The sequence below is a fragment of the Plecotus auritus genome (assembly GCF_963455305.1).
Source record: "Plecotus auritus genome assembly, chromosome: 6".
Classification (NCBI taxonomy): domain Eukaryota; kingdom Metazoa; phylum Chordata; class Mammalia; order Chiroptera; family Vespertilionidae; genus Plecotus; species Plecotus auritus.
Genome location: NC_137773.1, coordinates 18770663 through 18795555, shown reverse-complemented (window position 1 = coordinate 18795555; position 24893 = coordinate 18770663). Strand labels below are relative to the sequence as shown.

Sequence of the window (24893 nt, the reverse complement as noted above, 5' to 3'; positions counted from 1 at the left end):
CTCAGTCCTATATGCTTTCTCCTTAGCCCAGACCTGTCTCACCTTTCACCCACACTTGGTCCCTCAGTTTCAGTTCCAACTTCTCCCTCTTGGCAATTCTTACCACAATCTGATTGATGAGTTTGATTCTCCTGTGTACCTCTCTCCTTAAAAACCTTCACTAGTTTCCCCTTGGTTGACCAAGTTCCTGCTCCTTAGACTTCCTAGATCTGGCCCCTCTGAGTAGTTTTTATTTCAAAAGGTCAGCTTTAAGGATCTTTCTGGAACAAGGTAATGTAGGAACATTTTGTCTTTTTATCTGGCTTTGTAACAGGTGTTAATGGGTTTAGCCCCTTTGTAGACTAAAAGAGACTATTTGAGGCTCTCTATTCCTCTTCTGTGCTGAGTAAAAAATTGAGTGACTAAATTTCAACTGAAAGGGAACTCTAGGCCTTCTGTATGCTCTTCTTCCTCTCTAGCATGGCAGAGGTTTCTGCCAAAGCCTCCCTGGGGACTTGTGGTACATTTCCCTTCTTTCTTCCCTCTTTCCTGGGGAAATCTGCCCTGGAACCCAGTCTGTGTTTGGAGGGCAGTATCTGGAAGAAGAGCCAGGTTTGGGAAGGGGCTCATTTGTAATCTGAATCAGTGAGTTGAGCCAAGAGTTTTTTCACACATGCTCTGATTCTTTTCATGTTGATTATTTTATGGTTTCTTTACTGATGAGGATAGGGATGGCTTAAAAATATTAAACTTCCTTTGTGCATTTTAATTTTAATTAGCATTTACATTTGACCCTTGAACAACACAGGTTTGAACTGCATGGGTCTACTTAGACATGGATTTTTGTTTTATTTTTTTCAATAAATACCTGTACTGTTTTGACCTGCAGATGCAGAGGGCCAACTGTATGCATTGATCTAATGCCATCTATAATAATAAAAGCGTGATATGCTAATTAGACCAGACATCCTTCCGGATGACCTTCCAGATGAAGCTGGGGCTGCGAGGGAAGCCCAGGTGCCAGAGGGAAGCCGGTGCCGGCAGCTGGAGGAAGGAAGGCCTACTCTTCTTTTATATAGGGACTTGAGCAGCCATGGATTTTATCTGTGTGTGGTACAGGGCGGGGCCGGGGATAGGTCCTAGAACCAATGGGACAACAAGTTTTGGGGAAGTCAGAAGTCATGTGGATTTTCTACTGCACAGAGTTTGTTTAAGAGTCAGTTATATTTTTAGCATTTGCTGTGTGCTAGGCACTTTTACTGCTCATTTAACTGTCACAGTGGCCCTATGAGATAATTAAGACTCCAGTTTTACAGAAGAGGAAACTGAGTTGCAGGGGGAAGAGTATGCAGGGATTCTGACCCAAGTGCATCACATAACAAAGTCTGTGCTAAAGGACTGGCTGTCCTACTTTACTAATCAGTTTTTAAATAATGGGGTGTCACAGACTTGAAAGTTGAGGTGTAGAAAGGCAGAATCTCAGTGGTTCGTGGTCAGCTACCCCACTTTGCTGGGAAGCTGCCCTTAGCTCCCACCACCTCACTCATTAACCCCTCTCTGCCCAGCTGCATCTCCCACCTACCCTCTTGTTTCCTGTCATCCTGCATTAGCTTCAGTGGTTAGCTCCCCTCTTCCCACCACTCTCAATAATATTAGCTAAGAACAGTGACTTGGCCGTGCAGACACAGGATTGTCAAAAGTCTGCTGGTGCCCCACCTCCCCCAACACACGCACATGGAAGTTTTGGTGTGCTGCATCTAATACACAGACCCATGTGAGGGTTCAGGAAGCCCTTGGACCCCCTGGAACTAGAGTTGTGCTGGCTTCTGGCTGACTATGGGCCCATGGGACAGAAAGCAGCTTTTGTCCTTTTCCAGGTATTAGCTCCTGACTTCCCTTAGTCAAGGAGGAAGACACTCTGTCTTCAGCTTTCTCCACATGTAGAGTGGAGTCCCCATGTAAGGCCCATCTCACCCCACTTCTCCCTCACTACCTGAGAACCTCTCCCTACCCTCAGTAACCCTGTTTGCCAGGGAATACCAGAGTAGTGCCCTAACATTGCACCAGGAAGGTTTGGGGTCCATTCTCCTGCCAGTGGACACACAGGATTTCTGGTGAGCTGAAGGAGCACTGGACAAAGGGAGTTGACTTCGGGTTGAGACTTCCATCTCCCATCCTGGCTCTTCCTGGGGAAGCCCCTTCCCTTTTGGGGACCTCAGTTCCCTATCTGCAAGCAGAGGGCTTTAGAACTATGGTCCTTTTTGCTGCTCGAACATTTTACAACTATTTTTTTAGGCAGGCACAGGGTAGTGACTTCAGTGTTTCCTGAGCACTGACTGGGTCAGGGTGACTATGCAAGTTTCAGAATTCAGAGGTGGGAGGGAGGGGACTGGTGCCTGTGCAAAGAATTGGTTTTCATGGGGAGCCCTTTCAGATTCCAGACCCCATTGGGGACGCATGTGTGTTTGCCTGGGAAAGGTAGGTAGGTGGCTGGGAGGGGACTCTGAAAGGGATGTGTAATTGAAGTCAGTAAGCCTAGTCTTTTTTCCATCTTCCCTCAGGGCTGGACAGCAGCTCATCTGAGCCTTTCTGGGTTTCCCTAGGCCCCACAGGATTTGAACAGATCTAGGAATAGTGTTGAAAGGCAGAAGTAGTTCTCTCTCCCTAGTGTGCTTTTTTGGGGTCTCTTATGGGACTTAGTTCTTCCTTGGGGCAGGGGCAGCTTGAGACCCTAGTTGGGGGCAGAACAAGAGCAGGCCACTATGGGTTTTGGGACAGAGGGATATTAGCTGGGAATGGGATGGGGCATTTTCAGCAAACTTCACACAAGACTGAAGAATATTCTGTGTATGCCCACACTAGCCACATTCTCCTGGTCAGCTTGGGATTGGTGGGGGAGTAGGGAATCAGTGGAGTCTTTTAGTGGCAGAAGGGCTCTCTCCTTCACTGGAGACTGAACTTTCACTACTTTACCATGTCCCTTTGTGATCTTGGTGAACAAAATATCAGGCAGGGTGATCATAGGATCTGACTTCCCAATTTTGAAAGAGTTTTTATTAGAAGAAATGGGCAATGACCTGAAAAACTTGGCCTTGCCTTTTCCCAGAAAATCTTCAGGAATAACTCATCCACCGAACTTGATTCCCTCTTTCAACTTGTTAATGAACTTGATGTTGCAAGCCCTTGATGTTTTTCCTCCTGGTAGCATGCAAGGGGTATTGGGGCCAGGAGGAGGGATTACCACCATGACTCAGGTGTAATCGAGGAAGCTGATCCTGAAATGAAATGGCTGCCTCTGCCAGGGTCCTGGTTCGAAACAGCACAGTCAAGGCGCTGGGTGGTATTAGGCTTCTCTGGATCAACCCAAGATTACTAAGGAAACCAGTGTGGAGTTAGGAGCTTTCTGGGCCTAAGAGTTCCATCCTATAGGCACTGAGATTTCTGTTCTCTACTCCTAGCACTGGGGCTGGGGTATGCTGTGGGCCTGGGGTTCACGGCTTCATGTATCAGAGGTGTGTAGGGTGTCTTGAGGGGCCAGTGGCTCTGGTATGGTGTAGAAGCCAAGAATGCAGTGACTTCACAGTTAGAATCAAGGAAGCACTCTCTCTACTCATTAAGGAAACATAGGTCTGATCAAGGAGGAGAACATTCCTTTTGAGACTGGCCTTGCAAATTTCTTTGCTCAGAGACTGGGGGCAGTTCTTGCCCTGGCATGGCTGGCCAGCATGGAGACAGAGTGATAGGAGAGAAGTGGGTGAGCAGAGTCCGTGGGTCTGTCTGCGGGAGGAAGGGTTTAGAAACCCTTCAGAACTGTGTTGAGAAAACAAGTGTAGGAGTAGAAGGGACCAGATCCACTTCCTTAACACACACACACTTTATTTTTAAAAGCTCATGTCTATCTTTTTTGAAACTGCTGGAGAATGCCAAACAAAAATAAATCACTATAAACATACTACTTAACTCTGTAACTACTTACATTCCTTCCAGAGTTTCTACTATGTATGTGTGCATGTGCACATTTTTTGTTTTACCAAAATAGGATTGTTTCTTTTCTCATTTATTATTTATCTCTTCATATCAGTAGAAATCATTATCTTCCTAATGACTATAAAAGTTGTTAAACTTTGAGACAGTTTCCTACTGTTGGACATGTAGGTTTTTAGCGGTTTGCAGTTATAAACAGCACTTTGGAGGACATTTTTGTACGTGACTCTAAACACTTGTTTAATTTGAATCATTAGGATAAATTCCTAAAGGTAGAACGATTAAGTCAAATGGGGGTCTCACTTTTTCCTTGGGAACTTGGAAGGCAGACAGAATTTTCCCTGAATGGCTAACTCTCCTATTTGGCTAGAACTCATTGAGGACTGAGTTCTGGCCCTGGTTTAGAAAGAGGTCCCTGGACTTCTTGATTGCTCAGTTAGGATTTTTATCTTGCCTTCTCCATGATTACTAGCCCTGATCTGCTCACACACAGATTTCTAGAATGTTAAGAGGTATAGGGCTGTGAGAGCCTTCCCACTTCAAGAGTCAAGTTCCTGCCCTAACTGGTTTGGCTCAGTGGATAGAGCGTTGGCCTGTGGACTGAAGGGTCCCAGGTTCGATTCCGGTCAAGGGCATGTACCTTCGTTGTGAGCACATCCCCCGTAAGGGGTGTGCAGGAGGCAGCTGATTGATGTTTCTCATTGATGTTTCTAACTCTATCTCCCTCCCTTCCTTTCTGTAAAAAAAAAATCAATAAAATATATATATTTTTAAAAAGAGTCAAGTTCCTGAGGTCTTGGCTGCTGATTGTCCTTATGAGCTCACTTTTCATGATTTCTTCAGAAAGGCTGGTAAAATTGTTATTGGTGTTAGAGCACGCGTCCTTTAACTTTATCATGTCTTCCTCCTTTGGGAGCCTACAGGTTGCTTGGTGGAGTGGGAGTGGTGATGGGTGTGAGGAGCTGGTGGTGGCCCTCTTCCATAGACTCTGCATAATAATTTCTCCCTTCTTGTTCCCACAGAACATTCTGCTCCAGCAAAGGTGGTGAGGGCAGCAGTTCCTAAACAGCGCAAAGGCAGCAAGGTAAGGAATAGGAGTAGGCAACCCAAGGAGTCTTCCTGGGAGGTGGGGTAGCCTCTACCCTGTTCTAGTTGAGTGCTTCTGAGCTGCCAGGTAGTTCTGGATTCTCTCTAAATAGCAGGGGAACTCTTGATGGAACTGTGTGTTGGACGAGAGGTTGAAATGGCAGAGGCAGGGTCATCCCAGAGCCTTCATAGCATGTGCCTTGCAGGTTGGTGACTTTGGAGATGCAATCAACTGGCCCACACCTGGAGAGATAGCCCACAAGAGTGTGCAGGTGAGTCTGAGGAAAGGGGTGGGTAGGATGGAACTCTGTCTACATTTACACATTTGGCTTTTCAAGCTTTTAGAGCTTCAGGTCTTATCTTAAGAGGAATGGTTGGTACAATTTGGGCAGCACTGAACTATCTAAGCATCATCATGTAAGCCCTGGCTGTGTATTAGGGACTGCCAACTGCTGTCCATATTCATCATTTCAACTAACCCTCACAGTAAATCCAAAGTAGGTGCTTTAATCATTCCCATGTTCTAGATGAGACCATTAAGGCTGGGTGAGGTTAATTGCTAGCCTTTGATGGCCAAGTGTGGGTTGGAAGTGAGGTGTGCTGCATTATTCCAGAACCTGTGTTCTCTATCACTACACTTGGATTGCCAGAGAGTGGTTGGACATTGACCAGGTATCCGCCTCTCAGGGAACTTTATAGCTCTCTTTAGTCTCAGCAGAGGAGGGGCTCCTGGTCAGTCTTCTCCTTCCCTGGCTTTAATTCTGGGCTGACAGTCTAGGTCCTTCCCTGATGGTGGCCACTGGCCTTCAGTTTGCAGACAGGGTTAGTGTTAACAGGCCGAAAGCCAGCATCTCCTCCATCCCACAAACTACCTGGATGTGGTCCTGTTGTAGGGAGTAAATAAACATTTGGCTTCTGTGAGCCCCAGCCCCTTTGTCCTAGAGATTGTCCTTTCACTTAGATTTGAAGAAGCCAGAGAGGTTGTCTCCCACTTCCTGCCTGTTTGACCACGCTTCCCAATAAAAGCATCAGGCTTGAAAACAGGACCTTTAGAATGCATCCAGCCCAACCTGCATGCTCCAGCTACTTCTGCCCTGTCTTTCTAGTGATGGGGTTTTCTTCCATCCATCCCAAGAGACTCACAGATTCACCACACCTCCCGGTTACTTTATTTCCTACTTGTAGCCACAGTCCCACAAGTCTCAGCCTGCCCGTAAGCTGCCACCCAAAAAGGACATGAAGGAACAGGAGAAAGGAGAAGGAAGCGATAGTAAGGAGAGCCCAAAAACCAAATCGGATGAATCAGGGGAGGAGAAGAATGGGGATGAGGACTGCCAGCGAGGGGGTCAGAAGAAGAAAGGTGAGTGACTTGGAGTGGGGCTTGGGAGAAGGTGGCAGGGCTGTACTGTGAAGTGGCAGAGGAGTTTCAGGGGCCCAAGAGTCCTTAGGAGGCTGGCTGGTATAGGCTTCTGGGTCAGCAGTCTTCACCTGACATCTGTCCGTCAGATCCTTCTCTTATTAAACAAGCATTTGGTAAGCCCGCTTCTGAGCAGTGGGGCTCTAGCAGTGCACAAAGCAGGTGAAGTCTTCTCCTCAGTATTCCTGTGTATCTTAATGTGTTGCTGTCCCGTGGAAGATTTCCATTGCTCTGGCTGAAACTAAAGTTAGGGCGTAAGTTCGGCTGCTCTAATAGAGATCCAGAGTAACAGTGATTAAACAAGACGAAAGTTTCTTTCTCTCACCTGACCCCTCAGTGTAAGTAGGCCAGGCCTAGAATGGCAACTCGGACTCCTTTTTATCTTGCTGTTGTGTGTTGGCACTTCTCATCCAGTAGGTTTGCTATTATCCTCTCCAGCTAGCAGGAAGGGGAACGGAAAAGTGGCTCCCTTTTAGGGACTCAACCTGGGATTGACTACTTTTACTCAGCTCTCCTAGCCAGAACTTTGGCACAAGTCTAAAGGGAGCCTGGAAAGTGCAGTCTTGATTCTGGGCAACCATGTGTCTGGCTTCAGAAGGGCAACCATGGAGAAATCGGTGTTGAGAGTCACCCAGGAGCATCCATCAAAGTGAGGTCCAGCATGGGAAAGGAATTTGCCCAAGGTCACCAGATTGTGATTCAGGCCTGAAGCCCCTGGACAGGGGAAGAAAGTTGGGGGTAAGGATAGCTGGGAGGGACCTCCTTCAAGCCCTTCTGTGCCTATGCCGTCTTCCAGGGAACAAACACAAGTGGGTCCCATTGCAAATAGACATGAAGCCTGAAGTGTCAAGAGAGAAACTGGTCTCGCGCCCTGCACGCCCGCCAGAGCCACGACACACACCTGCCAACCGCGGGGAGATCAAAGGTATGTGCCACCTACTATGGAGGGCCTGGTCATGGTGGTCACCTTCAGGCCTGACCCAAAGCCCTCTTCTCTTTACAGGGTCTGAGCCTGCCACCTACGTGTCTGTGCCTGTGGCCCCCCCCACCTCGGCCTGGCAACCAGAGACCAAACCGGAGCCTGCCTGGCCCGACCAGGATGAGACATCGAGTGTGAAGAGTGATGGGGCTGGTGGGGCACGGGCTTCCTTCCGCGGCCGTGGACGGGGGCGTGGTCGTGGCCGCGGACGTGGCCGGGGTGGCGCTCGAAGTACGTGAGGCCCCTTTGGGCTCCGGGATGTCCCAGGGAGTGCGGCAGGGGCGGTTGGCTGAGATTGCCTCTCCCTCATGGCACCCATTTTCCCTGTAGCCCATTTTGACTACCAGTTTGGCTACCGAAAGTTTGATGGTGCAGAGGGTCCTCGAACCCCGAAGTATATGAACAACATTACCTACTACTTTGACAATGTCAGCAGCACTGAGCTTTACAGTGTGGACCAGGAGCTGCTCAAAGACTACATCAAGCGCCAGATGTGAGTGGATGGAGCCTTCTTTCTGGAGAGATGAGATGGGTAGGGGTTTGTGAGCTGCCTGAGTTTGGCAGCTGGGCAGAGTAGGACTGGGCAGGCCCTTCAGTTACTGCCCTGGCTGGAGCTAAAGATAACTTTCTCTCATCTCTTAAGCTAATTGTTCATAAAGTTATTGTTTAGTACAGTAGTGCAGTGGTACCATATTTACCTTAAGAAAATGACAGATTGCCACTAACCAAATAGAGAAATGTTTAGACCACCCCCCTCTGTCCTTTTGTAATGGCTGCACTGTCAGAATGCTAGCAAACGTTTATTAAGTCCTCACTATTGGTGAGGTTAACTGCTTGACAGGCATTCTTTTATTTAAACCTGCAATTGTCAACTTAATTCCTCTGAGCTGGTCTTATCCCCATTTTATAGATGAGCAAACAGTCCCAGTACCTTGCCCAGTGTCTCACAACTAGTAAGTGACAAGACACATAGTTGAATCCATTTGTCTGATTGTAAAACCTTTTCTCCTGGCCACTCCGGTGTATTGTCTCTCAGTTCAGCGAGGGAGCCATACAAGGAAATAGGTCATGGCATATAGAATGTGATGGGTATTTCAGGAGCAGAGAAGAAGGGAGTTTGCCAGGCATGCAAAGGGACTGAAGGGCAGAAGGAATGGTTTGACCGAAGGTTAGGGAGCTAGGAGAGGATAACATTTCTTTCAGTCCTTAAGACCGTCGTATGTACACTAGGCTACAGAGGGGAGTCAGGTTGTATGAGGTCGCTGGGTGTGCAGCCGAACAGGAAAGGCATATTGGTAAATGATGCAGCAATCATCCCTGTTCTCCTCCACCTAGTGAATACTACTTCAGCGTGGACAATTTAGAGCGCGACTTCTTCCTGCGACGGAAAATGGATGCTGACGGTTTCCTTCCCATCACTCTTATTGCTTCCTTCCACCGAGTGCAAGCCCTTACCACTGACATTTCACTCATCTTTGTGGTATGTCTTCTGGGGCCGGGGGGCGGGGGCGTGGATATAGTTCTGACTTTGCAAAGCTGGAGTTTGGGCCAAGGCAGGAAACCTTGGAAGAACCCCCATTTGACTACTTCTGCCAAAGTTCCAAGGCTTACCCAGCTTCTCTGCTTGCCTCTTCCTTCCCTCCCTCCCCCTTTTATTATGGAAATTTTCTAACAGGTTCAAAAGTGGATGATGGTATGATGAACCCACATCACCCAGCCTCAGCAATTTGCAACTCATGGCCAGTCTTATTCCCTCAACCCCCCAATTTGTTTCCTCTCCCAGATTACTTTGAAGAAAGTATTAGGTAACCTGACATTTTATCCATGTTTCAGTACCTGTCTCTAAAAGATAAAGACCTGCTTAAAAAATATAATCACACTGCCCTAACCGGTTTGGCTCAGTGGATAGAGCGTCATCCTACGGACTCAAGGGTCCCAGGTTCGATTCCGGTCAAGGGCATGTACCTTGGTTGCGGGCACATCCCCAGTAGGAGGTGTGCAGGAGGCAGCTGATCGATGTTTCTCTCCCATCGATGTTTCTAACTCTCTATCCCTCTCCCTTCCTCTCTGTAAAAAATCAAAAATTATATTTTAAAAAATATATAAATATATATATATGTGTGTGTGTGTGTGTGTGTGTGTGTGTGTGTGTGTGTGTGTGTATAATATCACAGCCCTGACCGGTTTGGCTCAGTGGATAGAGCGTCGGCCTGTGGTCTGAAGGGTCCCGGGTTCGATTCCGGTCAAGGGCATGTACCTTGGTTGCGGGCACATCCCCAGTGGGAGGTGTGCAGGAGGCAGCTGATCGATGTTTCTCTCCCATCGATGTTTCTAACTCTCTATCCCTCTACCTTCCTCTCTGTAAAAAATCAAAAATTATATTTTAAAAAATATATAAATATATATATATATATGTGTGTGTGTGTGTGTGTGTGTGTGTGTGTGTGTGTGTATATAATATCACAGCCCTGACCGGTTTGGCTCAGTGGATAGAGTGTCGGCCTATGGACTGAAGGGTCCCAGGTCTGATTCCAGTCAAGGGCATGTACCTTGGTTGCGAGCACATCCCCAGTGGGAGGTGTGCAGGAGGCAGCTGATCGATGTTTCTCTCTCATTGATGTTTCTAACTCTCTATCCCTCTCCCTTCCTCTCTGTAAAAAAAATAAAATATATTTTAAAAATATATATATAATCACAGTATCATTATCCCATGTAAAAGCATTAAAATTCTTTTAAGATCACCAAATACTTGGTCAGTTGCAAACCTCCACTTGATAAAAAAATTTCTTGCTTTAGTCAGCGTTGTTCAATGGTTAGAACGTCCGCTTAAGCACCAAAGTGTCTCGGGTGTGATTGCTGGTTAAGAGCATGTACCTTGGTTGCAGGTTCAATCCCCCACCCCCCGCCTGCCACCCAGGGCTCTTGCAGGAGACAACCAATTGATGTGTCTCTCTCAAATTTGTTTCTCTCCCTCCCTCCCTCCTTCCTTTCCTCCTACTCTCTCTAAAAATCAATGGGAAAAATATCCTTGGTAAGGATTAATTTTTTCCTTTTAGTAGTTTATGAGACCCATGTATTCTCTTAAGTTTCCTCTCCCCCATTTTTCCTTATAATTTATTATTTGAATAAAATGCGTTGTATATCATATAGGACACTGTAGTCATTTAACATGTTTTATGCTCCAAATTTTTGTAAATTGGTAATCTAGAGGCCTGACCAGATTCAGGTTTGGGTCGTTCCCCCCTTGTCAATCAAGAGTTTAAATTTAGAGATAATTTGATTTTCCCTTTTGTGATAGAAGTTTCTAATGATGATCATTGCCTGTTATTTCACTGGGGATTGCAAAATGCTGATAGTCTAATTCTGTGGTCCATCTTCATGTGTTATCCTGTAGGTAACCTGATTGAATCCTTCTATTAAAAAAATAAGCACATGCTTCCATATGTATTTGTCTTGTTCCTCTTTCTTGGATGAGTGGTAACATCTGACACATGTATTTCTCTACTTGTTATATGTTTTCACTTACTAGATCTAAGAGCATAGTGGTGTAGAATAGAAAGAAACATACTCTTCTATCCTTTTTATAGTTGGATATGTATCTTTTCATAGTTTTGCCAGTGTGTCTTTGGTATGAATTTCTAGAAGAATGGCTGTACTCAAGGGCAAATGCATATGTAATTTTGCTAGCTATTGCCTAATTCTCTTTCCAGGGGTTGGGCCTTTTGCATTCTCACCAGCCATACGTGAGAGTGCCTCTTTCCCCAGCCTCAGCAACAGAGGATGTTGTGACATGTTGAAATGTTTTCCTCACCCATTTAAAAGATTTTTAAAAGAAAACTTTCTTCCTCTCTCTACTCTTGACCGTTTTTCCTACAAACACCTGTAAAACTTGACCTATGAATCCTAGAAACATTTGTATTTGTATGTTTTTATTTAAACACCTGTGGGGTCTTTTGCTCAATGACTTAGACCTGTTTTTTTGTGCTCTTTCCACCTTAGCACATGTGAAGCTGTTTTTACTGAGTAGTGTTCCCTTGAGTGAATGAGCCATAATTTATTTAAATTGCCTATATGGTGGCAAGTTAGGAAGTTTCCACATTTTTTCCTATTACACACAATGTTGCTATGAATGGCTTTTTCTTTGTATCTTATACATATTGTCACCTGTTTGTGCAAGCATTTCTCTGGGGCATATTACTGGATGTAGAATGGCAGGTGCGTTTTTCATGTTTGTGCCTCCTACGAGTTTGAAAACCTTACTTGTCCACCAGTCGTGGAAGATGGGGCCAGTGTTTTAATACTCCTACCAGCACTGGACTCATACCTGAGCTCGTGGGGGCCCAGTCGTCTATCCAAGTCTTTCCTCTGCATCCTCTCTCTTTTTCTCCCCTGCAGGCCCTAAAAGACAGCAAGGTGGTGGAGATTGTTGATGAGAAAGTCCGCAGGAGGGAGGAGCCCGAAAAATGGCCTCTTCCTGGTCCCCCAATAGTGGATTATTCCCAGACCGATTTCTCCCAGCTTCTCAACTGCCCTGAGTTTGTGCCCCGCCAGCACTACCAGAAGGAGACAGGTATGCACCCTGCAGGCATATGGGTGCCTCCCCTTACCCTTGTCCTCTGGCCAGCAGTCCTCCTTAGGGCTGTCATCAGGAGGAGGACTGGAGGGATGAGGACCTTACCTTTCCACCCTTCAGAGTCGGCGCCTGGCTCTCCTCGTGCAGTCACCCCAGTGCCAACCAAAACGGAGGAGGTCAGCAACCTAAAGACACTGCCCAAGGGCCTGTCTGCCAGCCTGCCTGACCTGGATTCCGAGAACTGGATTGAAGTGAAGAAGAGGCCTCGTCCCTCCCCAGCACGGCCCAAGGTGGGTGAGGCCTGTCCTTCATCCTGGGTCCTAGGAGCTGGGCTAGAGTGCTTGGAGGGATATTACATGGAGCTCTGCGCTCTGAAGTGCTATCAGGCAAGCTGGGGGCTCAAGGTGTAATATGAGCTGTCACCAGTAACTGCAGGAGGTTAATGTGGCTGTTTCCATTGTCAGTGGTGACCGCCCCTCAGGACAATCCTAGCTGCATGCGTTCTGAGTGGCATCCTTTATAGGAGATCATGCAGCTCTGGCAGCAGTATTCCAAGTTTCTTGATGCTTGCTGTTCTTTTTGTCCTGTCTAAATCCCTGGGGCTGCATTTTAAGTGCTTTTCCCTGAATTTTTCCTCATTGCACCTGTATAAGTCCCCTAGGCCCTCAGAAGAGGGAAGATTCATAGCCTGTATGTAGAGTTAGTCTATGGACTAGAACACAGGTCTCCTGTCGCTGATGGCCAGTGACTTTGGGACCCTTGTTTAATATTTCAGGGCTGTGGTTTCCCTTCCCCATCTTCACATGAAGGAGGGATCTGACTGCTGTAGAAATAGCAAAGCAATATATGAATAGTACAAATTGAGTTCACTGTTAGAGAAGTGTTTCACTCTCAGACTGAAATTGCTGTTCCCCTTTCCAGGAGCAGACTTTTGCTCCATCTACCTCCCCATCCCCCTACCCTCTTTGGTTTGGGGACCAACACCCTGGTGACTCTCTTTCCCCTTGGTTTGTTCCCGTGGTAGAAGTCAGAGGAGCCCAGGTTAGTCCACCAGACCTCTGTGCCTCAGCAACTGCCCTCTCAGCAGCTGATGTCCAAGGATCAGGATGAGCAAGAGGAACTGGATTTCCTGTTTGACGAGGAGATGGAGCAGATGGATGGACGGAAGAACACCTTTACCGCCTGGTCTGATGAGGACTCTGACTATGAAATTGATGACCGGGATGTCAACAAGATCCTCATTGTCACTCAGACCCCACCATACATGCGCCGGCACCCAGGGGGGGACCGCACAGGCAACCACACCTCCCGTGCCAAGATGAGCGCTGAGCTGGCCAAGATCATTAACGATGGACTCAACTACTATGAGCAGGACCTGTGGGCTTCAAAGTTCGAACCTGAGTACTCCCAGATCAAGGTAAGTTTGAACATAGCAGTGAGGGTGGGGCCTGGGTGCCAATAACTAATGGGGGAAAGAAAGCTAATTAGCTGTGTGACCTTGGGTACAGAACCTCAATATCCTCAGTAAGAAAGGGGGTGATAATTGACACCTGACTGAGACATTGACAGCGAAAAGAGATGTTGAACACTTTGTAAACTCTGCCAATGTGCGGGATGGTTACTGTGCCACCTGACCGTCCATATTTAATGTCATAACAGTCAGCTAGACACTTCTATGGGAAATAGAATAAGGACTAGGTTGTCATTTTTATTCTTAAATATTTAGGCAGTTGTAAAAGTTTAAAAGCCTTTTAAGGAGCTTACTTTGTATTTGGAAGATGGAGAAAAGATAGATCTTTTTAAAATTATTGCTGCTTGGAAATAGTCAAAACCTCTGTTGTAGTTTTTACAGAGTGGATATATGGTGAGCCATGTGGTGAGTAGCAGTGTGTTTAGTGGAGGTGAGGGGAGAGTAGCAGGAAGAGATTCGGGGGAGTCTGCATTGAGTTCCTGGGGAGCTGGAGTACTGATCTGTCTTGTTGCACATAGGCCTGGGCAAGTAATAGCCCCTTCTGGGTTAGCACACTTGTGCCAAGGTAACTGGGGTTGAGGAATGGTGAGGGGGCAGCTGAGAGCCTGGGGACCAGAATTCCACGTATGTGGACGTGGGAGCTGCCCTCACCAGCTTCCTGCATGTCTTGATTCCTAAACAGGCTAGGGCAGTCCTCTTACTGACATCCTTCCCCACCCATCTCGTATCCTCTGCAGCAAGAAGTCGAGAACTTCAAGAAAGTCAACATGATCAGTCGGGAGCAGTTTGACACACTAACCCCTGAGCCCCCTGTGGATCCCAACCAGGAGGTCCCTCCCGGGCCACCCCGATTCCAACAAGGTGAGGAGTGACACTGGGGTCCCTGGCCTGGGTTGGAGGGTCTAGACCAGGGGTGGGCAAACTTTTTGACTCGAGGGCCACAATGGGTTTTTTAACTGGACCGGAGGGCCAGAACAAAAGCATGGATGGAGTGTTTGTGTGAACTAATATAAATTCAAAGTAAAGGAGCGGAGGGGAGAGCAAGAGAACCGGATAGAACAGCCGGATCCGGCCCACGGGCCGTAGTTTGCCCAAGGCTGGTCTAGACAGTCACGGCCTACCACTGCTTGCTGACCCCGCTCTGCCTCTGCAGTTCCCACTGATGCCCTGGCCAACAAGTTGTTTGGTGCTCCTGAGCCTTCTACCATTGCCCGCTCTCTACCAACCACTGTCCCAGAGTCGCCAAACTACCGCAATGCCAGGACCCCCCGCACTCCCCGGACACCACAGCTCAAAGATTCAAGCCAGACGTCACGGTTTTACCCAGTGGTGAAGGAAGGACGGACTCTAGATGCCAAGGTGAGGCACTCCTGCCTGGCTGCTAGGAGTCTTAGACCCACTTTACTGCGTCCCAGTGCTTTGCTTCTCTCTCCAGCCTTGTCTAGACCAAGAGAGTGCCAGATCCCCCACCTGCTCTGTGTTCTTAGGCTGGTGGGTCCATCCTGGGGCTGAGTGACCACATCTACAAAATGAACTCTATGGGAGTGGTGGCCCCATGGACCGTGATAAGACCCAAGGAGGACTGACCAGGTGCAGGTCCTTGGGCAAATTACTTCGCTCCCAAGCCTCAACTTCTTTCGTGAAATAGGCATATGGACATTGTGAGAAAATAGATTTGAAAATGATTTGTAAACTGTGTGATGACACACACATATGAGGGGAATCTTAATCCTACAAAATGCTTGATGCTCCTCACATTTGTATGAATACAATAAATAACGAGTTCCTGGACTGACCTTTTCAGATGCCTCGGAAAAGGAAGACAAGACACAGCTCCAACCCACCCTTGGAGAGTCATGTGGGCTGGGTGATGGATTCCCGAGAGCACAGGCCCCGGACTTCTTCCATCAGGTGCGGGGCTCTGGGGAAGAGAGACCAGGTTGACTGAGGTGGGTAGAAGAGCCATAAGATCAATGGGACCAAGAAGATAGAACCTCTTTGGTAAGAAAATTAAAGAAAGGGACCTTCATCTAAGTAAAAAAGCCATGAGTGGTCTAGAAAGCTTCATCCAGGGCCTGGGAAGAGGAAGGCTTCTTTCTAAAGCAGCGGTGTCACACCGCCTAGGACCAGGTTCTGAGAGAGCATGTGAGTTGTCTTCAAACGAGAATATTTGCTGCCTACCTCAGGATAGCCAGGTGGTTGAATAAAAATACAGATTCCTGGGCCGGGCTGGGATTAGGGCCCAGGTTCCTTTTTATTTATTTTTAGTAAAACAGCCCCAGTATTTTCTATTCCAAAGCCAGGTTTGAGACCTACTGACCTGTGTACTCTTATTTCCTGCAAAGATGGTACAGGACTGAAAATAGACATGGTTTTCAAAAAAATATAGGTAGATTAACCCATTATAGCTTATAATGGGAAGGTAAAAGTTAATTCAGGATAAATAAATGGTTAAATAAAGGCTCGGGTTTGGGCATTGTGCAGATCTCAGCCTTTAAATAGCTTCATGACCTGGGATGAGTATCGCAGTCTCTATGAACCTAAGTGACCTCTTTGTAAAACTCTGAAGGTCGATACAAAGAGGAAGTCATTTATATAAGTCAAGGGTCTAACACAGTACCTGGGCCTCCTTGTTTGTTGACCTGTGAGAGGCTAGATCTTGGCTGAAGGAAGAAACTAGAGGGGTCCCTGCTAACCTGATGACCCGCTGCTCTGGGAACCTGGTGACACTATCTCTTTTGTGGCCTCTGTAGCTCCAGCCCCTCAGAAGGGACGCCTACGGTTGGCAGCTATGGCTGCACCCCTCAGTCGCTGCCCAAGTTTCAGCATCCTTCCCATGAGCTACTCAAGGAAAATGGCTTCACACAACACGTCTACCACAAGTATCGTAGGCGCTGCCTTAATGGTAAGAAGCACGGGGAAGGCGCTGAGCCTCTGAGGCTGCTATTTAGAACCAGAGTATAAGTGCTGATGGACTAGGTCAGTGGTCCGTGAGGTCCGAAACGTTGGCGACCGCCGGACTAGGTGACTGCTTTCTCTGATCTCAAAACAAGAAGCAGGTGACAATATAGCAAGAAGGAATGAAATAGACTCAGGCTGAGTGGTTTTGGAATATAGGAATCTAAAAGAATTTGGTACTCAGAACATGCCTGCTCCTTGTTCTTCCTCTATTGATTGAAAAACTATCAAGAGTCTTCCTATTTCTGGTAAGACTACCAACTCAGCCATTGTCCAGTGTGGTCCACTGTCCATCTCCAAAGGTATGTGTGAGGCAGCATATATTCTTGAGAACAGGTTGTCTGATGATGGTGTGGGCCAAATCCAGCCAGCAGCCTATTTCTGTATAGCTCTTGAGCTAAGAGTAGTTTTTACATTTTTAAGGGGTTCTGGGGTAAAAAGAATTTATGATAGATCCCATTTGTGGCTTGCAATGCCTAAAATATTTACTCTGTGACCCTTCACAGAAGAAAGTTTGATAACCTTCCTTTAGAGTCTAGACCAGTGGTCGGCAAACTCATTAGTCAACAGAGCCAAATATCAACAGTACAACGATTGAAATTTCTTTTGAGAGCCAAATTTTTTAAACTTAAACTTCTTCTAATGCCACTTCTTCAAAATAGACTTGCCCAGGCCGTGGTATTTTGTGGAAGAGCCACACTCACGGGGCCAAAGAGCCGCATGTGGCTCACAAGCCTCAGTTTGCCAACCATTGGTCTATCCAGGGGTGGGCAAACTTTTTGACTCGAGGGCTACAATGGGTTCTTAAACTGGACCGGAGGGCCGGAACAAAAGCATGGATGGAGTGTTTGTGTGAACTAATATAAATTCAAAGTAAAGGAGCGGAGGGGAGAGCAAGAGAACGGGATAGAACAGCCGGATCCGGCCCGCGGGCCGTAGTTTGCCCAAGGCTGGTCTAGACAATAGTTTATGGAAAGACCCGCTCTAGGTGCTCTCACGAGTTTCTTTTTATAACAGAAAACGAGGCACCTTTTAACTGTAGGTTTCTGTCAGATTAGCTGTAAAGTGCTCAAAACACTTTATTACCTCACTCACCCCTTTCATTCAGTAAAACGTGGCTGCTAAATGCTTGGTTCTTCACTCTTCCTCTGCATGCATATGTGTGTGTGTAATAACCGCTTTATTATTTTTTAAGAAATATATATTTTATTGATTTTTTTACAGAGAGGAAGGGAGAGGGATAGAGAGTTAGAAACATTGATGAGAGAGAAACATCCATCAGCTGCCTCCTGCACACCCCCTACTGGGGATGTACCCGCAACAATGTACGTGCCCTTGCCCGGAACTGAACCTGGGACCTTTCAGTCCGCAGGTCGACGCTCTATCCACTGAGCCAAACCAGTTAAGGCACAACTGCTTTATTGAGTTATAATTTACATACCACACAATTCACCCATTTGAAATGTACAGTGCAATTACCAGAACGTTTTAGAACATTTTCATTCCCATAAAAAGAAACCCTGCCCCTTACCAGTCACTCCCACCCCCAACCTCCTCCCAGGCTTATACAACCACCAATCTACTCTTCGGTACTTTATTTCTTTTCATGGCCAAATAACATCCAATTATATGGATATAGCACTTTTTGTTTAACCATAATTGATGGGCATTTATGTTTCCACTTTTTGTCTATCATGAAAAATGTTGCTTTGAATATTCATACACAAGTTTTTGTGTAGATACAGGTTTTCATTTGTCTTGTGTGAAAGTGGAATTGCGGGGTCTTACGGTAACTCTGTGTGTAACCTTTTGAGGAACTGCAAGATTGTTTTCGAAGTGGCAGCATCCTTTTATTTTCCTAACAGCAATTTCTCCACGTCCTCCCAACACTTGTTATTGTCTGTCTTTATCATAGCCTTCCTGGTAGATACAAAGTGATGCTTCCCTGTGGCTTTGATAGACATTTCCCTGATAGCTAATAGTGTTGAATATTTTCCATGTTGGCCATGTTTATATCTTCTTTGGAAAATGGTCTATTCAGAACCTTTATTTATTTATTTTTTTTAGTTGCTTGTGCTTTAGTGTTGTGTACTGTTTTTTATTATTACCACTTGTTCTTGTTAATATTGTAGGACTCCTAAAATAATGGTAATAAGTATAAAGAATGTAACTTGTTGGTATGTACAAATGATTTGTTCTAACTGCACTTGAGCCCAATACCTTTTGAGGTGAAGAGCTAGACCAGGATGACCTGGTTCAGAAGCTCCTGCCCACCTGCTTCTGGTGAGGCCCATAACCAGAGTCCAGCAGCAGGGCCTGACACAGAGTAGTTAGTGCTCCATAACTGTCTCCTGAAAGACCAAGGGGCAAGTGATGGGCAAGGTCCTTAAGCTCTCGGATCCATCTGTCCTCTGAAGCACCTGCAGCCTGGTCCTGACACGTCTTTCCTTCCTTCTCCCCCATCAGAGCGGAAACGCTTGGGCATTGGCCAGTCTCAGGAGATGAACACTCTCTTTCGATTTTGGTCCTTCTTCCTCCGAGATCACTTTAACAAAAAGATGTATGAGGAGTTCAAGCAGCTGTCTCTGGAGGATGCCAAAGAAGGCTACAGGTGAGCGGCATTGGGGTGGGGCTCTGGCTGGTGGTTGGCAGATGGTTAGAGGTCCCTGGTGGGTCTGCTTCCAGAACTGTAACTGGTGATCTCTTGTATGTATACTTCATATTCTTTATTTAAAATATTATTTTTGAATGAGTAATACATTCACATGGTTCAAAATTCAAAGAGGCCGGTTTGGCTTGGTGAGTAGAGCATACGCCTGTGGACTGAAGGGTCCCAGGTTCTATTCCAGTCAAGGGCACATGCCTGGGTAGCAGACTCATTCCCCAGTGGGGGGCGTGAAGGAGCCAGCCAGTCAATGATTCTCTCTCATCATTGATGTTTCTATCTCTCTCTCCCTCTCCCTTCCTCTCAGAAATCAATAAAAATATATTTTTTTTAAAAAATTTAAAGAGTTCAAAAATTATATAGTAAGAAGTCTCCATCACTTTCTCCTGCCATCTATTTCATTTTCCCAGAGTCAAGCAGGATTGTTAGAATCTTGTGGGTTCTTTCTGAAAATATTCTGCCCATGTAAGCAAGGACCTATGCAGTGTCTCCTACTCCCTTTGTTTACACAGAAGGTGGCCTCCATTATATATGCTCTTGCACCTTGATGTTCTACTTAATGCTATATTTTGAAGATCATTCCATATCCATCCATAAATAACATTCTTATTCCTTTTATAGTATGTATAGTATTACACTGAATGGATGTACTGTAATTTATTTAACCAGTCTCCTACTAATAGATCCTTATGTTGTTTTCAGTATTTTACTATTTTAAAAAATTTTTAGACTCTTTTCTCTTTTTCCCAAGTAAAATGTGTTCTCTAAGCAATTTGAAAAGGACAGAAATGCTTAAAGAAGCTAGTGGAAAACATGACTCAGTCCAGTGTTAAAGCTCTGCCATATTTCATGTCTTTTAGATCATCCTGTGAATGCCTTCTTGTATCTTCCTTATCATTAATAAGCATGACCATTTTTCCATGTTGTTAAAATAATTGACTTTTTGGCCTTCTTACAGAAGTTGTATGTTTTTGCTTGAAAGTTTAGAAAATATAGATAAGATCACTTGAAAAGTTCCAACTCCCAAAGATAACCAGTGTTAGTATATTTACGTGTGTGTCCTTTTAACTTTGTGTGCATACGTAGATGTAAAATTGACATATTTGTTTACAAAAATGGGCTCATTCTACATAGAACACTTTGAAATGTGTATTTTCCACTTGACAATATCTCATAAGCATTTGTCAGTATGAGTGAATATTTACATTGTAATTTTTAATAGCGTATATTCTGTCGAACAGATTTATCATGTTTTTCTCAACCACTTCTCTATTCTTAGACATTTAGATTTTGTTGAATAATTCTGCTATGAACAATTTTGGTATATCTGTAAAATCTAAATCTGCATCTTTGGCCATTTCCCTGACATGTTCCTACAATTGGAATACCTGAGACAGATAAATGAACAGACCTACTAATAGGCATGGTCAGATGGCTTTGCAGAAAGCGTATCCCAGGTATTGGCAAGCTTTTCCTGAAAGGGGACAGACAATAAATATTTGATGCTTCGTGATCTCAGCTGCAACTACGCAGCTCTGCTGTTACAGAAGAAAGCAGGCAGTGACATTCCAAAAATGAATCGGAGTAAACCAAGGGTGTAGTTGGGGCTGCTGTTCATTTGGCCAGAGTTTGCTGACCTCTGGCAGACTATAAAGATTTAATGTTGGAACCACTTAAACTAGCAAGAATTCGCCATTTCCTTGGTGTAATCCATTGTGTTCAAGCTCTTTCCCTGTTCATCTATTATGAGGGTTCATTTCCCTGTTTTAAGAAGAAGAAACTGAGTCCTGATTTCACTGATTTGTGTTTTCCTATAGATATGGTTTGGAGTGCCTTTTCCGATACTACAGTTATGGCCTGGAAAAGAAGTTCCGGCTGGACATATTCAAGGATTTTCAGGAGGAAACCATGAAAGACTATGAAGCCGGTGAGAGCCAGAGTTGGAGCTCTGTGAGCCCTGGTCATCTAGGCCAGTGGTTGGCAAACTGCGGCTCGCGAGCCACATGCGGCTCTTTGGCCCCTTGCGTGTAGCTCTTCCACAAAATACCACGGCCTGGGCGAGTCTATTTTGAAGAAGTGGCGTTAGAAGAAGTTTAAGTTTAAAGAATTTGGCTCTCAAAAGAAATTTCAATTGTTGTACTGTTGATATTTGGCTCTGTTGACTAATAAGTTTGCCGACCACTGATCTAGGCCTTCTTCCCCTCACTCCCCAGTTTGACCTGGGTCTGTCTATTGCATCACACTTCACTCTCCTCCGAGCCTCTCACCACACCAACCCAGCTTCTCTACCTCTCCCCTCTTTCCTTACAGGTCAGCTCTATGGGCTGGAGAAATTCTGGGCCTTCTTAAAATATTCCAAAGCCAAAAATTTGGACATTGACCCCAAACTTCAAGAATACCTCGGCAAATTCCGACGTCTCGAAGACTTCCGAGTGGATGTGAGTACAGGTCTCTCTCTCTCGTTCTGGGTTGTCTTGGGAAGAACACTGGACGGAGGTCAGGGAACCTGGGTTCTTGATCCAGTTGTGTTGTGTCACTGGCCCAGAGATACAACCCGCCCCGTTTGGGCCTCGTGTCTCCCTTTGTAAAATCGCGGGTGAGAAGTGGACAATGAGGGCTAATTGGAAGGGGCTGTATGGTTGCTCCTCCCAGAAATGGCTAAACTGTCATAATGCCCTTTCCCTTTTATCTCACAACCCTCCCTGTTACTGTGCCCTAGTTGATGGGGATGGGTATCCAAGGTGAAATGTTTTTGCTCATTCTGGAAGAGGTGATTTCTAACCCCAGAAGTTTATAAATTATGTTCAGTTTTTTCTCTGCCTCCACCCCAGCTCCCCTGTCTGTTTGTTTATTTGAGAGAGAAACATGGATGTGAAAGAGAAATATTGATTGGTTGGCTTCCCAAACTGGGATCGAATCCACCACTGTTCAATGTGCAGGAAGACTACTCCAACTCCACATCTGTCTTCTTGGAGCACTAAATCAACAGTGACATCTAGTGGTGGATCATGGTTATCGCTACTAGATTTTTCAAGGAGAGTGGTAGTGGAGTTAATTGAATGTCTCTGTGCAAGGTGCTTCAGAGACTCCAGCAATGAGTGAAAGACTTTGTCCTCCAAATAGTTAATAATGTAGTAGGGATATGCCAGTTATCTTATTCTATTAAAACCTTTTAGGAAAAATGCAAATATAAGTAAAGAGCAATAATAGTTTATATTTTATTTTTAAAATTGCCATTGATTGAGTGCTTACTATGTGCTGGACAATTTACATTATCATTTGACCTTGACAAAGTGGTGCAGTAGGCAAGGTTTATTGTTATCCCTGGACCAAAGTAAACGGAAGCCCATGGCTACCCAGTGAGACAGTGGCTGCACTGCCTAGGTCTCCCAAGATTGGAGATGAGTAGGGTTTTTTTTTTCATCCTTAAGTGCACTCCCTCCTATGGAGTTGGGGGGGGGGGGCGGGCGGGCATGTGCGGAGAACCCTTTAATAGGAAGACCAGTTAGGGTGGAACAAGATGGGCTCAGCTTTGGCACGCAGAAAGGAAAGGAAACCTCCTCAAAGTCACAAGACCTTTGGCAGAGGTGTAGGCAGACTGGAGCATGGTCTGACCCTTGGAGCAGTGTCCTGTTTAGGCCTTGAAAGGACAAGGCAGTCCCCATGAGTCTCTGGGTCTTCTGATCAGAGACGTCTCAGCCTGTTGCATTCCATGCGTCATCTCCTGGGCAGTGATCCCTTCCCATAACCGGAACAGGAACTCCTGTGGATAAAAACCTGGGCCTCAGGCAGTACATGGGTCCAGTCCATATTTTGTCTTCGCCGATTACCAGCTTTGGGACCCTGGGCGAATTACTTTTCTGTGCTTCAGTGTCCTGTTCTACAGTATCGATGATCTGCACCCATGTCTGCATCCAAGGGTGGTGCAGACCCATGACTAAGTACATAAAATAGCACGGTGCTTGGCATCCTAGCATGGAGACATTCTCAGTAAAACTGGTAATTCATTTTTAGGGTTAAACCTATTCATTATCTGTATAACATTTGGAGGTGGGAAATAGGAGTGCCCTATACAGCCCTGGCAGGGACGGGTAGTGCCTCCTAATCACCTGTGATTCCCTCCTCTGTTACAGCCCCCCATGGGTGAAGAGGGCAACCACAAGCGACACCCAGTGGCAGCAGGAGGTGGTGGTGGTGAGGGCAGGAAGCGGTGTCCCTCCCAGTCTTCCAGCAGGCCCACTACCGTGATCAGCCAACCCCCCACACCACCCGCCGGCCAGCCCACCCGGGAAGATGCCAAATGGACAACCCAGCACTCAGCACACTGACTTTGAGAAAGTGGAAAAAACCCCTTGGCCCTGGGGGTTTGGGGGGGAGGGGGATGGGCAAGAGTCCATGGGGGCACCCAGTCCCAGGAGAGGGGACAGAGAAGGGACAGGCCTCTAGTCATAAGGATGGGCCTTTGTGCTGAGTAGCAATGTGTACACCTTTTGGGCTATCAGAGGTACCCCTGGGCAGGAGCCTCCACACATTCCCTTCCCCCTCCTCTCTCCATGACGTCTTCACATCCTAGCTTCTAAGGGGGGAGGGAACAGGGGAGATTTTATATATATATATATATATATACACATATATATATCAAGTTTTAAATTATTGATAGTTCATTTGGATTACCAAATCACTCTGTAGCCCTGCCCACGGCTGATAGGCCGCTACCCTGGTCCCCATCCCACAGCCTCCTGCTCCCCCTCAAGCCAACTATGCAGCCCACAAGAAGGCCCTGTGGGCCCCATTGCCCAGCACTGTCCCGTTGAAGGCTCTGCAGCGCCCCTGGGCCCCACGAGCACTAGCCCCTTTATCATCTGGGGCTTGCCATCACCATGTTCTCCCTACTGCCCCGTGCCCTTCCGCCATCTTCCGGGAGAAGGAAACCAAAGGATCTAAAAGTGGTGGGGGAGGTTTGGCCTCTCCCCACTCCCCTCTCCCCATACCCCTTACTCCCCAGCCCAGAGAGACGCTGCTCATACCAGAAAAGACTATTGAAAGATGATTTATTTTATTTTTCTCTGATCTTATCATCCTTGGGGAAGAAGGAAAAAAAAAATGACAAAACCGACCACAAAAGACCAAAAAAAAAAAAAAAAATCGGAAAACCCCCACCTAATCCACAGCAAGTGATGTTTTTTTCCTACCCTTGGAATTTGTTTTGTTTTGTTTTGTTCTTTGAAATAATATTTTTTTAAAAGTTGCCTTATTGTGGAGCGGGAATCTGAAATACCCAAATGCCTGTTTTCCTTGGTGGAGTCCACTCAGAGCTCTCACCTTCTCTGGATGTGCCTGGGCTGGATTGACTAGACTCTTCCTCTGGACTGAATTGCATGTACAGTGCCTCCTGCCTTGGAGGCAAGAGAGTTGGGGCTGGCTCGGATGAGAGCCATGCCCGAATATCCCTGCTGTTGCATCGTTTGAAGCTGACGTCCTGTGTCTACACTGCTGCCACTGTCGTGTCCTCGCTCTGCTTGCTGTTGCCTCACACTAGGCCCTGTCCCTGCTGTGATACCCTTCATCCTACCCTTGGAACCCCAAGGCCAAGTTTGCTTCAAACTGTTGGAGAAGAGCGTTGGCCTGGATCTGGGACACACATGTCCTCAGCTTGACCGTCTCCCCACTTCAGAGGGAAAGGTGAACACCTGGCAGCTGAGGCTTGGAAGTGTTTCTTCAGTTGAGACCTCAGGAGGCTTTGTCTCATAAAAGGTGGAGAAAATGCCGTTCTCCTCCCTT

The 24893-nt window shown here is 46.3% G+C and overlaps 1 protein-coding gene across 2 annotated transcripts in view; it reads left to right on the top strand.

Annotated features, from left to right (window-relative positions):
* The window catches only part of LARP1 (La ribonucleoprotein 1, translational regulator), a 57320-nt gene extending 33876 nt beyond the window's left edge, over nucleotides 1-23444 (top strand). Inside the window, exons 2-19 of one of the 2 annotated variants that reach the window (XM_080671853.1) lie at nucleotides 4986-5047; nucleotides 5256-5321; nucleotides 6235-6409; nucleotides 7263-7391; nucleotides 7470-7577; nucleotides 7776-7938; nucleotides 8781-8925; nucleotides 11841-12015; nucleotides 12139-12308; nucleotides 13043-13435; nucleotides 14227-14350; nucleotides 14643-14848; nucleotides 15294-15400; nucleotides 16243-16394; nucleotides 18914-19058; nucleotides 20930-21039; nucleotides 21423-21550; nucleotides 23246-23444. In XM_080671853.1, coding sequence (XP_080527979.1) covers nucleotides 4986-5047; nucleotides 5256-5321; nucleotides 6235-6409; nucleotides 7263-7391; nucleotides 7470-7577; nucleotides 7776-7938; nucleotides 8781-8925; nucleotides 11841-12015; nucleotides 12139-12308; nucleotides 13043-13435; nucleotides 14227-14350; nucleotides 14643-14848; nucleotides 15294-15400; nucleotides 16243-16394; nucleotides 18914-19058; nucleotides 20930-21039; nucleotides 21423-21550; nucleotides 23246-23440 — 2753 coding nt within the window. In that variant the 3' untranslated portion in view covers nucleotides 23441-23444. Of the gene's footprint in view, nucleotides 1-4985; nucleotides 5048-5255; nucleotides 5322-6234; nucleotides 6410-7262; nucleotides 7392-7469; nucleotides 7677-7775; nucleotides 7939-8780; nucleotides 8926-11840; nucleotides 12016-12138; nucleotides 12309-13042; nucleotides 13436-14226; nucleotides 14351-14642; nucleotides 14849-15293; nucleotides 15401-16242; nucleotides 16395-18913; nucleotides 19059-20929; nucleotides 21040-21422; nucleotides 21551-23245 lie in introns of both variants that reach the window. The other variant, XM_080671852.1, reaches the window with a different exon arrangement.
* The last annotated feature ends 1449 nt before the right edge of the window (nucleotides 23445-24893 follow it).